The sequence below is a fragment of the Saccopteryx bilineata genome, chromosome 5, assembly GCF_036850765.1.
Source record: "Saccopteryx bilineata isolate mSacBil1 chromosome 5, mSacBil1_pri_phased_curated, whole genome shotgun sequence".
Classification (NCBI taxonomy): Eukaryota; Metazoa; Chordata; class Mammalia; order Chiroptera; family Emballonuridae; genus Saccopteryx; species Saccopteryx bilineata.
This window is the reverse complement of record NC_089494.1, coordinates 99,523,260-99,538,889: the sequence shown is the minus strand read 5'-3', so window position 1 is coordinate 99,538,889 and position 15,630 is coordinate 99,523,260. Positions and strand designations below refer to the sequence as shown.

The window sequence follows — 15,630 nt, the reverse complement described above, 5'->3', positions numbered from 1 at the left end:
ATTTATTGACTATATGTGCCAATTACAGGTTGTGAGACCATGGGCAAATATCACCTTTTGGCTTATTTCCTTGTGTGTAAAAAGGGCATAGTACCAATAACTACCTCATAAATTGTTGTGTAGAATTCCATATAATAAGTGAGATAATACTTGCAAAGCATTTCTAACTGTGTCAGGCACTTAGAAAATACTATTACATTTTGGTTCTGATTATTCTAAAGTAACTTGGTTGCCGAGCAACAGAGCAGCGGCCCCAGATGGGCAGAACATCAGTCCCAGATGGGGGTTGCCAGGTGGATCCCAGTTGGGGCACATGCGGAAGTCTGTCTTTCTGCCTCCCTGCTTTTCACTTGATAAAAAAAGAGAGAGAGAAAAGAAAAGAGAATAAAAAGCAAATTGCTTTTAATTTTATTTTCAATTTCACTGGATATTCAATATTATTTTATATTAGTTTCAGATCTACAGCACAGTGGTTAAACAATATATAAATTTTATTATAAAAGTGATCCTCTAATATTTCAAGTATCATTATACTTGGTACCATCATTGTTATTACAATATTGACTGTATTCCCTATTTCTTAGCTAGCAATTTGTACTTCTGAATTCCTTCAACTTTTTACTCAGTCCCCTCAAACTTTCTTCCCTCTTTGAACCATCATTTTGTTTTTTGTATCTATGAGTCTATTTCTGTTTTGTTTGTCTATTTATTTTGTTCTTCATATTCCATATATAAGTTAAATCATATGGTATATGTTTTTCTTTTCCTTATTTTACTTAGCATAATGCCCTCCAGGTCTATGTATACGAACTATCACAAATGGTAATATTTCATTATATTTTTATGGCTGACTAATATTCCATTACACACACACACACACAGAAACACACACACACTACCACTTTTATATCTACTCAGCTATTGATGGGCATTTGGTTGCTTCTGTATCTTGGGTATTGTGAAAAACTGTAATACATATTTGGGTATAGCATATCTCTTTTTGAACTACTGTTTTGAGTTTTCTTGGCTAAATACCCAGAAGTGGGTCATGAAGGAGTTTCATTTTTAATTTTTTGAGGAACTACTTGTTTTCTATATTGGTTGCACAAATTCGCAATCCCACCAAAAATGCCTGAGCATTCCCTTTCCTCCTCTTCACCAACACTTGTTTGTTGATTCATTGATAATAGCCATTTTGACAGGTGAAACATCACTGTGGCTTTAATTTGCATTTCTCTGATAATTAACAAGGCTGAATGTTTTTTCATATGTCTATTGACTATCTGTATGCCTTCTTTGGGGAAGTGTCTATTCAGGGTTTTGTCTACTTTTTAATTGGATTTGTTTTTGGAATTCAGTTATATGATTTCTTTATAAAAATTAGATATTAATCTCTTATTGGACATATCATTGGTGAATATCTTCTTCTACTCAGTAGGTTGTCTTCTTGTTTTTTTATTGTTTCCTTTGCTTTGTACTACTTTATGTTAGCAATGTAATGTTTTAAAATTAATATTTTCTTGGATTCTTATAAAATAAGTAAGACTAAATACCCAGCTTTTAACACTTGCTAAACATAATTAATGTCAATGTTAAGAGAAATAGAACACCAAGTTTAATTTAAATTAAAAACAACCCTTATATAATAAGTAAAAAAAAAAAAGCAAAGATTGACGGTTCAAATGTATGTCCACCTTTATCAAGATGTTAATTAGGTGAGCCCTGGTTGGGTGGCTCAGTGAATAAAGTGGCCACCAGGAGCATGAGTGGTCATGGGTTCCACCCTCAGTCAGGGCATCTGGGAATAGCAATCAATGAATACACAACTAAACGGAACAAGTAAAAGGAACAACAATTGGATGTTTCTCTCTCTCCTTTCCTCCCCTACTTCTCTTTGTCCTTTCCTTTCTTTCTCTCAAATCAGTAGAAAAATTTTTTAAAGATGTTAATTAGGTGACAGTGTACTTTACATCAATGGTTTTTTATTGCTCGTCCACGAGAGATGTTGTGCTGGTCCATGAAAGTGTTAATGACCCTGATGTTGTACGAAGATTATAGTTTATAATCATTGGGTCTCTTCATACAACATCAGGGTGGTTAACTTGTAGACCAGCACAAATTCCTGGTAGGCTGGCACCAGGTCTGTGCACTGGTGTGAAAACTACTGCTTTACATCTTAGGTACATATGTGATTTGAGAGACATTAGTATATATGTTTCATCATTGATTTCGTGATGTTAAGAAGGTGTCTAAATATTCCTCATTTAACTTGCCTTTTAGCATAGATTTTTGGGGCAATCATATTTGATGGCAATCGTGTATGTTAACATCATATTTGTGACAGTGGCCAAGGCAAAAATATCTTGAATGAATGTGAAGGAAAATTCTCTCCATTTACTCAGCTATTATTATAAGGGCCCTTCACAATGCAATGAGAAGATATAAATTTATTTTATTTTTGTACATTTTTCTTTTCTTGCCTGCTTCAATTCTGGGAACAAAACCTTTCACTGAATGTCCATAGATGTGGTGATAAGAGAGAGCTACAATAAGAGCATCTGCTTTCTTCTTGTATTCATTAAAATATTTAAATACAAATATATTAACTACTATAAAAATTGTACTGTTTATTTTCTACTTAGTTGTTTTTATATATTGCCAAACTTTGCCAATTAAAATTTTCTCTATTTGCATAACTTTATGAAAATTTTATGAGTAAGAATATTTTGTTATATAGTCCCAAATTTACAAACTCTGTTCTCCATTTCTTAAAGTCAACTGTGTAGAAAACCTGATTAATTCTGACATAAATAGAAAATGTCTAAATAACAAACCTATAAGAATTCCAACAGTATGCACATATCTTAAAAAATAAATACTCATAGAAGTAAAGATTAATTGTAAATATAGTTAATTACATAAATATCCTAAATGCTAGCCATAATTTTAAAGATCATAAATTATTTTCTGCTTTTTTATAATTGAATGTCTCAATATTTCAATGCTTTATTCTCATTTTAAATATCTTATCCAAGGCAAACTTTATCTTAAATTTATTCTTCTATGGCAGGTCATAGAAATTAACTACATGAACCCTTATTGATATACTCAATGTCAAATAATTTAATTTTTGAATACTTTTCCACATGAATACATATTATATTCATATTTTATTTTTAATTTTCTTTATTGCAAAACAAAACCTTAAGGAATGAGTAAAAACTCATTCTTATGTGCAAAATTTTAATTATGTCTCCCAGATGTGTGCTGTTAATTAACCAGTGACATTTCTTTGTTCAATTATTATAGGCCTACACAACTGTCATAAACATAAATTTTAATTAAGGCTGCCCCAAACCTTAGTTATAAAGTGTCCACATAGGAATTTGCCAAAAGGCTTAACTGTAAGTAAACCAACAATGAATAAATCCATGAATTGCCCAATGGGATGTGTTTAATGAATTAATATTTGTGTGGCAATAATATGGCTCTATACTCTATAAGAATAATGTTTAATAAAACCACACTTTTTTTGTATTTTTCTGAAGTAAGGAGCTGGAGGCAGAGAGACAGACTCCCGCATGCGCCCGACCGGGATCCACCCGGCATGCCCACGAGGGGGCGATGCTCTGCCCATCTGGGGTGTTGCTCTGTTGCAACCAGAGCCATTCTAGCACCTGAGGCAGAGGCCATGGAGCCATCCTCAGCACCTGGGCCAATTTTGCTCCCATGGATCCTTGGCTACAGGAAGGGAAGAGAGATATAGAGGGGAGGAAGAATGGAGAAGCAGATGGGCACTTCTTCTGTGTGCCTGGCCAAGGATCAAACCCAGGACTTCCACATGCTGGGCCAATGCTGTACCACTGAGCCAACCAGCCAGGCCAATAAAACCACATTTTTAAGTGTTAAAAATGCTTTGTAAATGACTTAACTGAATACTATATTATTATTAATTATTAGATATAAGACAGTAAACTATATATAGCCATAGCTCAAGTTGAATTCATATAAGTACTTATTTATATTACTAATTTAAATTATTTTTTCTGAAATATTCTCTATGTAAAGCAAATTCTATCAACAGGTGCATAAATAAACAATGTAGATTTTAAGAATGCAGCAAAGTCTGGACAATGATTTGGAAACAATAGCAAAAGTTTTGCTGTATCCATATATAGTTCAGGACACTTTAATACATCAGCAAATTTCAATGTTTTATAGAGATTTGTCTTTATTGTAGGTTGACTACTTAGCCATTGCTTGGAATGACAAACTCTTTAGTTGGTTTAAATATTTGCATAGATAAATATAAGACAGTTGTTTGGTTGTGTGGTAAACAGTTAGGCAGGCATGAGCAGAGTAGAAATGATAGGCCAGGTAAAGAGGTCACCAGGGTAGAAATCCCCAGGTGCCTAGCAACAGGAAAAACTGAGAAAATAAGGACCTCACCTCCAAGGTGACCTTTCCTCCCCTGCCATATCGCTGATCACGTGGTCCCCCCCACCCTACCCCCGCTTTCATATTGCTGGTTCTGCTGCTCAGACCCGCCCCCGACCTTTCCTCCTTCAGCATGTCTGTTGTCATGTGGTACACACACACCCTCATGGCCATCATTGCTGAACTGAGGTCCAGTCACTGGTAACATTCTGGTGCCTTTCAGCATAAACAGTTGTAACTCAATGACTTTATTATTATAATAAGAAAATTTAACAACAAAATTCCTAAAAACTCATTTGTACAAAAAAAAAGATTTTTTTTTTCCTGAAGGAAATGGTATCTGCATTTCTAAAATAAAATGACAGGTCATATCCTTTAACAGCACACTCACTGGATTTTTATGTGCACATCCAGTGAAGGTCCCAGTACTATAGTCTCTCCTTCAGCAATAGCTTAAACTTGACCACATGGATTAACTTCTCTTAAACAGAATGAGAATATGTAGTAAGGGTCCTAGTGCCTTTTTTATTTCAATCAACCTGCTAAATACTATTTTTCAGAATTCAATTAAATAGTTGGTATAGCTTAATTGTCAATTAATCACACATCAAAATATTTATAAACATAAAATTATAAACTTTAAAGAAACAGTAACGCTTTTAACATTAGAATGCAAATCAGAAACAGCTTGGTTCTTCTGAACTCCACTGAAAATGTTTCTTACTGTGACACTTTCAGTTAGCATTATCCTAAATACTTCAAAGAATAGTATAAGAAATAGAAGCAGTGAGAACTCCCGGTAAGACAGAAATTAACCACGTAGGGGATGTAAAGATTATATGGATTGATTTTCCATCTGACTAAATAAATTTGCATTTATATAGTAAAATTAAATGTGCATAGATTGTACTCTAATAAATGCATAATATCCATTGCACCAAGTATTATGATTTGCAAATTATATTTTTATTATGCATTGGAGTTAATTTTATCCCATATGAATATATTTTAAATTTAATAGAAGACAGTCAAAAAAATGTTTCAATGTTCAATGGTATGATGTAAAAACATTCTGTGCCAACATAGTTACCATGCAAATTAATAAGAATTTCAACAATATCTTAACACATAGCAATCTGATATTTTCAAAGCATATTTTATACTATAAGCCAACAGAGTGGTTATGATTTTAGATGGAAACTACAATGCTATCAGATATTAAATACTGATATCATATCTTACATTTAAGATGAACCTAATTTTCAGTAACAAATGACTTTTAGTATTAAGCAAAGTGTTCAATATAAAAAACATATTTTTGTGTCAAACATATAAAGGTTGTAAAAGTAGTTTTACTTAATTATTCTAAGCCATAGTCAGAATCTATAAGCACTGAGCTCTGGCACATGATGCACACTTAACACATTTTCATGATCATTACTATTGTTAAAGTAGATGACTTGAACTTTGATACACTAAAATTAGAACAAATGATATTGATTATGTTAGAGTAATTATTCAATTAATGTGTGTCAATGCATTTTTTATTAGGTACCAGTAATTATATTTGTAACATTATTTTTAAAAAACTTGAAAGGAAAATTGTAGGTGATATAAATATACAGTGAAATTCAAATATTTACCCAGTGCTGATGGTACACAAGTTCCTCCATTTTGACAGTAGTTGTTACAGTGGTTTATTTCACACCTTTCTCCTGAATAACTAGGCCAACAGTGACACCTCAAATCACCCTTCTCATTTAAAATACATCTTCCTCCATTTTCACAAGTCAATTTGCATGAATCATCTGGTAATAAAAAAAGTATGAATAGCATGACATTTAGTGGATGGCAGAATAATTTATATAAAAAATAAATACTAAGATTTACTTTCATTATAAAATTTTAAAAATAAATACTAATATAAAAGAAGAAATAAAATGATCTGAAAACAGAGAAATAGATTTTAGTCATTGTTGAATGGTGAATACAAAAGTTAATTGAATTAACTTTAATTTATTTTCTTTAGGCTTAAAACATTATCAGCCAGTTTTTATATTTGTTAAAACAGTAAACAATAAGACCAACTAAAACTTTCTAAAATATTTTCCAACCAATAAGTATTTTTTATAATATAGCAGTTAGGATCCATTTTTTTAGATGTGTTTAATATCAAACCACAATAACTATCTAAGCTATATACATACATATATCTTTATATATAAAAATATATATTATATTTTATATATATCATACAGTAATTACTATATATGTATATATACATATAAACACATAATTTATAGTACAGGAAAATTTTTATATAAAATATACTCTTTGATATATATATATATAGTTATTAACCATATATAAACATTTAAACCTGAAAGTCACTTAGATTTAGTATAGGAAAATGATAGACAATGTCAAAAACACTTGTATATGAAAAATTTCCATATGTAAAATGATTAAGCACAATCTGACTATTCTATGTATTTAGGCTGAGACCAAGACAAGATGGTCATTCCTTGGTATAGCAAAATTATTTTTAAAATATGATGTCTGATTTATAATAAGATTGTTTTGGAATTATTTTCTAGGTCATTTTTCTATTTGTATTGACATAACCTTGCTCCATTATAAATACTGCTTGACACAATGTTCAATGGAACAAAAATGATTGAGAATATTGTAAGTGGTATTTTATTCTAGACTATGCCTTCTACTAAACTCATGCTTATTTTGTAGTGAAATAAAGTAAAATCAAAGTAGTCTATATTTCTTATTCAAAATAATATGGCCCATACAATGTAGAAGCTTGAACTTATCTCTGCAATAATCACAAGAGCATTTTAAAGAGCCTCAGTGTTAGCCCTGGCCGGTTGGCTCAGTGGTAGAGCGTCAGCCTGGCGTGCAGAAGTCCCGGGTTCGATTCCTGGCCAGGGCACACAGGAGAAGTGCCCATCTGCTTCTCCACCCCTCCCCTTCCCCTTCCTCTCTGTCTCTCTCTTCCCCTCCTGCAGCGAGGCTCCATTGGAGCAAAGATGGCTGGGGATGGCTCCTTGGCCTCTGCCCCAGGCGCTAGAGTGGCTCTGGTTGCAGCAGAGCGACGCCCCGGAGGGGCAGAGCATCGCTCCTGGTGGGCAGAGTGTCGCCCCCTGGTGGGCGTGCCAGGTGGATCCCAGTCGGGCGCATGCGGGAGTCTGTCTGACTGTCTCTCCCCGTTTCCAGCTTCAGAAAAATTCAAAAAAAAAAAGAAAGAAAGAGCCTCAGTAACTTCAAATGACACAATACAAGTATCATACCCACTGTCATAAAAAATGTTTATCTGGCAGCACTATGAGACAATTCTGAGAGCTGACTAATCGCAAGGGAAAGTCTCTGAAACTGCTCTGTAGAGAACTGGCTTTAGGTTGGCATTAATAAAGTTTGCATTTGTAATATAAAGGGCTCTCTCATGAAGCACTCTATATAAATAGTATTAAAAAAATGATATAATTAGACCTGTGTTTCTGTCCTCGCTCTGCCACTTACTAAGCATACAAATTAATCTATCTGAGCCTCATTTTTTTAAATGGTCTTATTAACAAATATACATCTTAATTCATTGATTTGTTATGAATATCAAATAACACATTTGAAAGAAAAAGTTAAATCATAAAACTTTGTAAATATTAGGTATTTAAGTATATACCATATACACAAACCCACAGAGGAGAATTTGATTTCCAGCCTGTATCTACCACATCTAGAATAATAAAAGAATGAAGAGCTGAGACCTGGGTCTCCAAGGTATTTTGTTAAATTTCAACAAGAAATTAAAGCACTTATTTTGTAAATTACCATGTATTTAGTTTAATAATTAGCAGTAAATAATTAGCATTATTTACTGAGTGCCCTTAAGAATACAGCTCATATAGAATAACATCTGTGAATGCCAGAAGGTGAGTACTGAAGGTACTGAATGACATCACTGTCACTGAACCTGAATTAGACAATATAAAGGAAAGAATTGGAAGAAAAATGTGAGTTTAAAGAAATAAGCAGAGTCATTGGAGATTCTGGGATTTTGGGCTTTGCTTCCAAAGCAATGCTGAGTCTTTGAAGAGCCTAAGTATGAAGATGTTTATACTTGGCTGGGGTTAAACTCAAAGCAGTGAGACTACTGGGACTCTGTTTCCATTAAGCAAGCTAGATAAAATGATGACCTGATACAGTGATATGGTTGGATAAATGTGGATATATTAAAGGTAACTGGAAGAGAGAAATCCCACTGGTGTTGTCTAAAGAGGGCAGAAAATAATTACAGATAACTTTTTCAGTTTTTGACATAAGGGCAATAAGAACAGAAGGGGTGATTTAGCTCTGAACATACTGAATTGGAAACTATGTAAATGCAAGTTACAATCTCCAGCAAATAGTTAAAAACAGAAGTCAGATTCTCAAGAAAGATCTAGAGTAGAAATACACTTGCTTCATTTAAAATTTACCAAAACATTTTTAACTCATTCAGCATGAAATATCCTAATCAGAGCTGTGAATGGGAACAGTAAAGATAAACATTTAGGGCATTATGATCATAATTAGGATTATGGGAAGGCTTATTTTTATCTGCAGATATTCAATGTAAACCACATGGGTATTCAAAATTCCTACATGCTAACGCCAGTGCATTTCTATAATGTGCCTCTTAGATATGAGAAATTTAAAAATATAACACTGCCTGATGAAATGTAAATGGAATTATATTCTTTTAAAACCTAACTGTAATCATTTTATAATGAAAAAGGCTGTTTTTGACAATAACTAAGTCACCTTCAGAAGCCGAGCTCCAGTAATTATATATAATCAGCTCTAGCAAAGAACAGGTGAATACTTCCTCAAGAATGAGTAACATTAGAATTTCAAATTTCTTACATGAGATTAAAAATATTCAGCATACTCACCATTTAACAATAGCAGCTATAGAGAAGCAAGTAATTATATAGAGCTGAAAAACTTGGCTTTATCAAATGTTAATGTCAGAAAAAAATTAATTGGCATTTATATACATCAATCAATAACTCTGAAATCCACTTATTTATAATCCTAACTGAAGTGGTCCAAGCAGTCTGTTAACAAAGCTTATATACACAGAAGCTAATGTAATGTGAATATTTTCTAACACTCTGATTATGTGAAATATAACATTTTCTTCTAAAATGCATAATGAACTTTGAGAAAGATTCTGTATTCAGGCTTTAAAGCAAGATTGATATGATAAAACTGAAATCTCTAAAGAAGTTTTAGATCTTGGATAAGAGTGTATTTGAACAAACATGCTTCTTTATTTCAAATACAGAACTACACAAATTGTGTCATTTTCTTACCTACTTCATGACAGATTTAGAGTGCTGTGTGCCTACTTTTTGCAAACTATTGCGCTAGCACTTTATGTATGTTATGTCTCCTATTTCCAGTGACTTTGGACATGTGTACTGTGGGTGGTATGGAGGCCCTGTGTGTACGCTGTGATAGGTAGGAGTGTGGAATGTCTAGGTTCCACTTCAAGTACCGTCGTTACTAAGTAACTTTAGACATTCAGTTGAGCTTCCCCTGCTCTAATGTTCTAATCAGTAAAAATAAGGGTAACAGAACATAGCATCACTAGAATTTTGTGATTATTAAATGAAATAATATACATATAACATTCCAATAATACGCTTTGCCTACAAGTCTTCAAAATATTTATTATTATTACTAGCAATAGTAGTATTTAATGTTAATCCAATTTTACTCAGAAGAAAATGTGACTGAGGTAGGACAGTGTCAAATAAATTGGTTAAGTGATAGATAGATTTTGGTCTAATCCAAAACTCCTCCTCAGCCCTGCCACAGTCCAAGTTCTTGGGTATTTGAGTTTGGATTATTGAATAAATAATTTTTACTGATCAAAGAGGAAACAAGGAGGGTTATAAAGTAAAGAAAGTAATGTCTAGTTCTAAAGAACAAAAAAGAAACAAAAATTGTCTGAGACTTGATCATTTAAAAAAGCACATAACATTTGAGCCAATGTAAAAGTCACTTTAGTAGCATCAATGGTGTTCTCATGTGTAGAGTCCCGATCTCGTTTCCAGGGGTCTCTTCCATTCAAACAATAATAGAAGTTGATATGGCACATGGGAGACACTGGAGAGAATACTGGTTATGACTGTGTGTGTAACTAGTAAAAATGTGCTATGTCTTTTACAAGGAAGAATTTGATGACATTTTTTAAAGGATAATAAAAAAGACATGTATTTTATTTTATGTGTATTATTTCTTCTCATATTCTGATGAATCACAAACACCTTACTTCCCATATTGGTTATATGTATGCATTTCTTTAATTTTTCAATTACAGTTGACATTCACTATTATTTTATATTAGTTTCAGGTACAAACAAAACAGAAACAGGATCATAGATACAGAGACTAAGTGTTGCCATATGGGTGGGGGTGGAGGGGCTTGACAACAAAAAGGGAAAAGATTAAGAAGTACAAATTGATAGTTACAAAACAGTCGTGGGGATAGGGAATGTAGTCAATAACACTGGAATAACTATGTATGATTCCAGGTGGGTACTAAAATGATCAGAGGGATCAGTTAGTAAATTGTTGAAATTTTCAAGAATCTGTTTTGAAGTTAAGAAAAATATGTGGCTGTACACAAGTCAGCTATATGACCATGTTGGAGCAGTGAGTGAAAAATGTACCTGGTAATAGTTAAAATGTTCATTTAATTCCCTTATTCTGCCATCACCATTGAGATCACAGCTACTGATTGGGAAGATAAATGGTAAAGGAAAAGGGTGCATCCTAAAGCCAGTGGACGCAACCCTTTTCAAGAACTAGCCTGAAGGTACCCGTCCAAAATACCAATCATAATTCACATTTTACTCTGTTAAGAATTCCCCAACATTGCTACCCAAATATTTCACACATTCGTCATACCAACTGAAATAAACAACTCTTTATTTTCTTTGTATGCATTAGTTTATGCTTTTCAAATAATTGTTTTCTGTTTCAATATTTTGTTCTTTCATTCCCACTAAACTGAAGTCCAATTTGTCTTTACAGACCTTGTTCTAAAGTCATAGTCTATAGAAAATGATAATTCTCTAATTGGATAATCATCTGAATTCTTTCATAAATTTAACTCTCTCTTCTGTGGCTTGCATTACTATCCATATAAATATATATTTGTTGGTGTTTATGCCATTCATCATTTCATCTTTGTAACCTCTTCAGCTTTGCATAGCTAATGCTAGAGGAATCTATCTTAAAATTATGATAGTTTTGATAATTTTAGACATTTAGTGTCTTGGAAAGTCTTCAGATTGAACATAACCTACGAGAGAACAATGAGAAATTGTATGTGGGTAAAGATGCTGACTGAGTTAAAAAAACAGAGTGTTCATGTGAGGAGCTCATTCTAACAGAGAAAAATATAGCAGGTAGAAAATCTTGCTATGTAGAGATTCTAAGTGTGTACTCATTGGAGAATGTTTGCTTTAATCCTCAAAGGATTTTGGAGCATTTTTTTTTAGTCTGTGAAATATAATTTAGGGATGATTTTTTTAATAGTAATTTTATTTCCCTATATGACTAATGTCTTAAATATAAATGCTCACACTATTTATGTATGCTTTTTTCTCTTTAATGCTTATCAGCAACTGAAATGATGTTTCAATTTATTTTAATGTTTGATTCAACCACTAGCTTCTAAATTATGAACTTCCTGAGTGAAGATATTGTGTAGGTCTTTTTTCTAAATTAGTGTTATGTTTTGTTCATAAGGCCTCAAAAAATTTACCAGTAGTAGTGGTACTGTTTAGTGTTAATCCAGTCTTACCCAAAAGTAACTAGAACTTAGTTTATAAATTAATCCTTAGTTTCTAAATTAGTATTGGCACTCATAAGTTATTTCATATAAAGTTGTTAAATGAATAAATGGATTTTGGGGTTGAGTTTAAACTAATAGCAGAACAGCATACTCAGAAATATCTTTACTGCTACAAAAGCTATATAAAATATGTATTTTAATTCTGTGTGTGGCTTCAAAGTTCTTAACCTACTCTTAAATATAGTAAGTTCTCAATGCAGCTTTGTGAATTAGTGTAGAATGAATTAATAGAAAGTAATAATCTAAAGAACAGTTTATGCAGGCATTCAAGAAACAATAATATTAAGGCAACTAAACTGATGACTGAGTAGCTAATTCCACTCATTGCCCATAGCTATAAAAATTATTATACAAATAAATGTATTATTTACAGATAAAATGATGTTTACCTACCTAACAGGCTGTCATCATTGCAGGTGCCATTAATCAAATATTTTCCTTCTGGGCACACACAAGTGGCCCCAGAAGGATTCAGCAAACAGAGGAAATCACATGCTAAATCCAAGCATGGATTGGGTACTGTTTAAAACAAAAATGAAAAAAAACAAAGAGATGTGTAACTATAAATACAATAAGTTTCAAACTCATGAAATTCAATAAGGTGAAAAGATAAATTAGCACCCTGAATATAAATCATATTGAATTTCTGCTAAAAGTGTTTCATTTCAATATTACTGATCACCTTAATAGGTGAAAAAATATTACTAACCATATATGTCAGATGATTGGTAAGAGCAGTAAAACTTTAGATACAGTTTTAAGAAGATTTTAGGATGCTATATGTTGTTTTAGTCTGTTTCCAACACTGGTTTAGATAAACACCAATTTTACCTTTCCAGATCATGGCAGCAAATGAGATTAAACCCTTTTCTATTCACCATAAAGATTAATTATAAATAATTTGTAAACAGTTTCTTGAAAGATGTACTCATACATAAAGACAGATCGTTAGTAGAATTTCAACCGCATTTTATTTTGGTTGTTAATATTTTTGATTGTTGGGTTTAAAATATATCTTTCAAGATAATAACATCACTTATTTACCACTTCTCTTCTAGGAGGGAAAGTGATAATAAAAATCATAAGTAATCGGGAAAAAATGACCCTAGAGAACAGTGCTCCTCAGATACCTTTAAGAATAAAATGTTAATGATATTGCTACTTGGTTATCAGTAAAGAAAGTCAAACTACGGATGAGTTTCCTTACTAGTCAATAACTCAAAATGGTTTATTAAGAATTTTAGAAAAATAGATTAAGATCCATTTTTAAAATAACAATATCAATTCTAATTCCAAGAAAACATAGTCTAATTCTGAAATTTTCATATTTGTTAAGACAGAAACAAATTTTTTAATTACTTATAACTTGATTTTGGATATTTAAAGTCTGGCGAGATAAAAATTAAAGTTACTTAAGTTACTGGGGTTAAAATATTGAAATAATTAAGACGGTTAAAAATACTTTCTTTTGAGAGTCATAAGGAAAATAATGCACCAATATATACAACTGGATAAAAAATTATACTTACAGTCTAGTTGTTTATAGCGATGAGATATTAAAACACCTTTTGTTTTATCAACATTTAAAGCTAGGTATTCTACTGAACCATGGCCAAATTTTTGTACTCGAAATACACCATTTTTAGGTCCTGCTCCATATATATAATCTTCAAAGACATCAATCCTATGTGGATGTAACAAGCCTAGAATTTTCAGAAGGCAGAGTTATAAAAGTTTTAATGTAAATACTCAGACTTAAGAAAATGAAGTTTATCCAAAATCTTATAAAAAATCTTATTACTATTCCTTAGAAAAAATTTTCAGAATTTAGAATATTTTTAATACCACCTAGAAAGTTATTAGAATTACTTTCTTTGCCTTAGGAATATGTGAGATACTAAATCTGTCACTCAGAACATAAAAAACATTATCATCATCACTTTAATCATCTTCACAACCACAAAACGTTTGCTGGGGGCTCATTATATGCAGTATAATCTTCTCTGTTTTACAATTTGCCATCAAAAGAAAAGCCTATCTTAACAAACAAAATAGAAACAGATTCACAGATACAGAGAACAGACTGACAGCTGTCCGAAGAGAAGGGGGCTGGGGGCTGGGTGAAATAGGTAAAGGAATTAAGCAAAACCACCACCACAACAACAGCACACAGACAAGAAAACAGTATGATGATTACAAGAGGAAAAAGGGGGTGGAAGGAGGCAGAAAACAGTTAGGGGGGATAAACAGTGACGGGTGAAACCTGACCTGAGGTGGTGAGCACACAGTGCAGTGTACAGATATGTGCTATAGAAATGTACATCTGAAACCGGCACAAACTTTTATTAGCTGTTGTCACCCCAATAAATCCAATTCAAATAATATTTTTTAAAAAAGAAAGCTTATAGGTCAATCTTATTGTTTGCACAGAAACAGAAGTTCATAAAATTCTCAAATTGTTTTTTGGATAAAATTAACAATCTAGGTAGATTACTTGAATAACAAATTAATCAAGCAATCCTGGGTTGATTTTTAGAGTAAAATCCAAAAAAAATATTTGACGTTATTTTTTTATTTTTTTAGAAATGGAGTAAACAAGAGCTAGAAAATGGCAATCATACATTTGACTTGTTTGGCTAAAAATAATATAGGCCATTAGTTTTTCCCATTTTACTGAATAACTTATTTTAAGAGATTTTACAAAAAAATAATCTAACTTTTGTCACTGAAACTTAAAGCAAGCAAAAAAATCATTTATACAAGGTGGGGAAAAGTTAGGTCTACAGTTTTTCATGTAGAAAGTAATAAAATAATTAATAAATAATAATAAGTAAACATTTTCACACAACTGTAAACCTACTTTGCCCCATCTTACAATTGACCTATTTTCTAGAGCTGCTAGAATATAAAATATGTTTTAAACTTATACATTTTTCTTCAATGTTTTTTGAAATAGTAAAATATATGCTTAAGTTGAAACAAGTTAACTTTCTTGTAATCAATTACAAGAAATGTGATTTTATTTAAACATCCATGGTCTCCACACAAAAACACACTTTAGACAAAGTTCACAATGAATGTTCAATGTTTTTCTTTCAACAGCTCTGCTTTTGTTAAAAAAATGAAACAAAACAAGAAGCAAAGCTATATTCATTAAATTTAAAAACTTCAACTCCTTATTATGAGCAATATGTGGAAATAAAAGAAGGGGTTGTGGTAGGAAAAGGAAAGAAAAAGAGAAGGGAAAGAAAGTAGGTTCACAGAGAGTATTG

At 32.1% G+C, this 15,630-nt stretch overlaps 1 protein-coding gene across 1 annotated transcript in view; it reads right to left on the bottom strand.

Moving 5' to 3' along the window:
- The window catches only part of LRP1B (LDL receptor related protein 1B), a 2,131,860-nt gene that overhangs the window by 65,118 nt on the left and 2,051,112 nt on the right, over positions 1-15,630 (bottom strand). The window contains exons 81-83 of the mRNA XM_066281034.1: positions 13,888-14,061; positions 12,752-12,877; positions 6,081-6,245 (exon numbers count right to left, since the gene is read on the bottom strand). Coding sequence (XP_066137131.1) covers positions 6,081-6,245; positions 12,752-12,877; positions 13,888-14,061 — 465 coding nt within the window. The remainder of the gene's footprint in view (positions 1-6,080; positions 6,246-12,751; positions 12,878-13,887; positions 14,062-15,630) is intronic.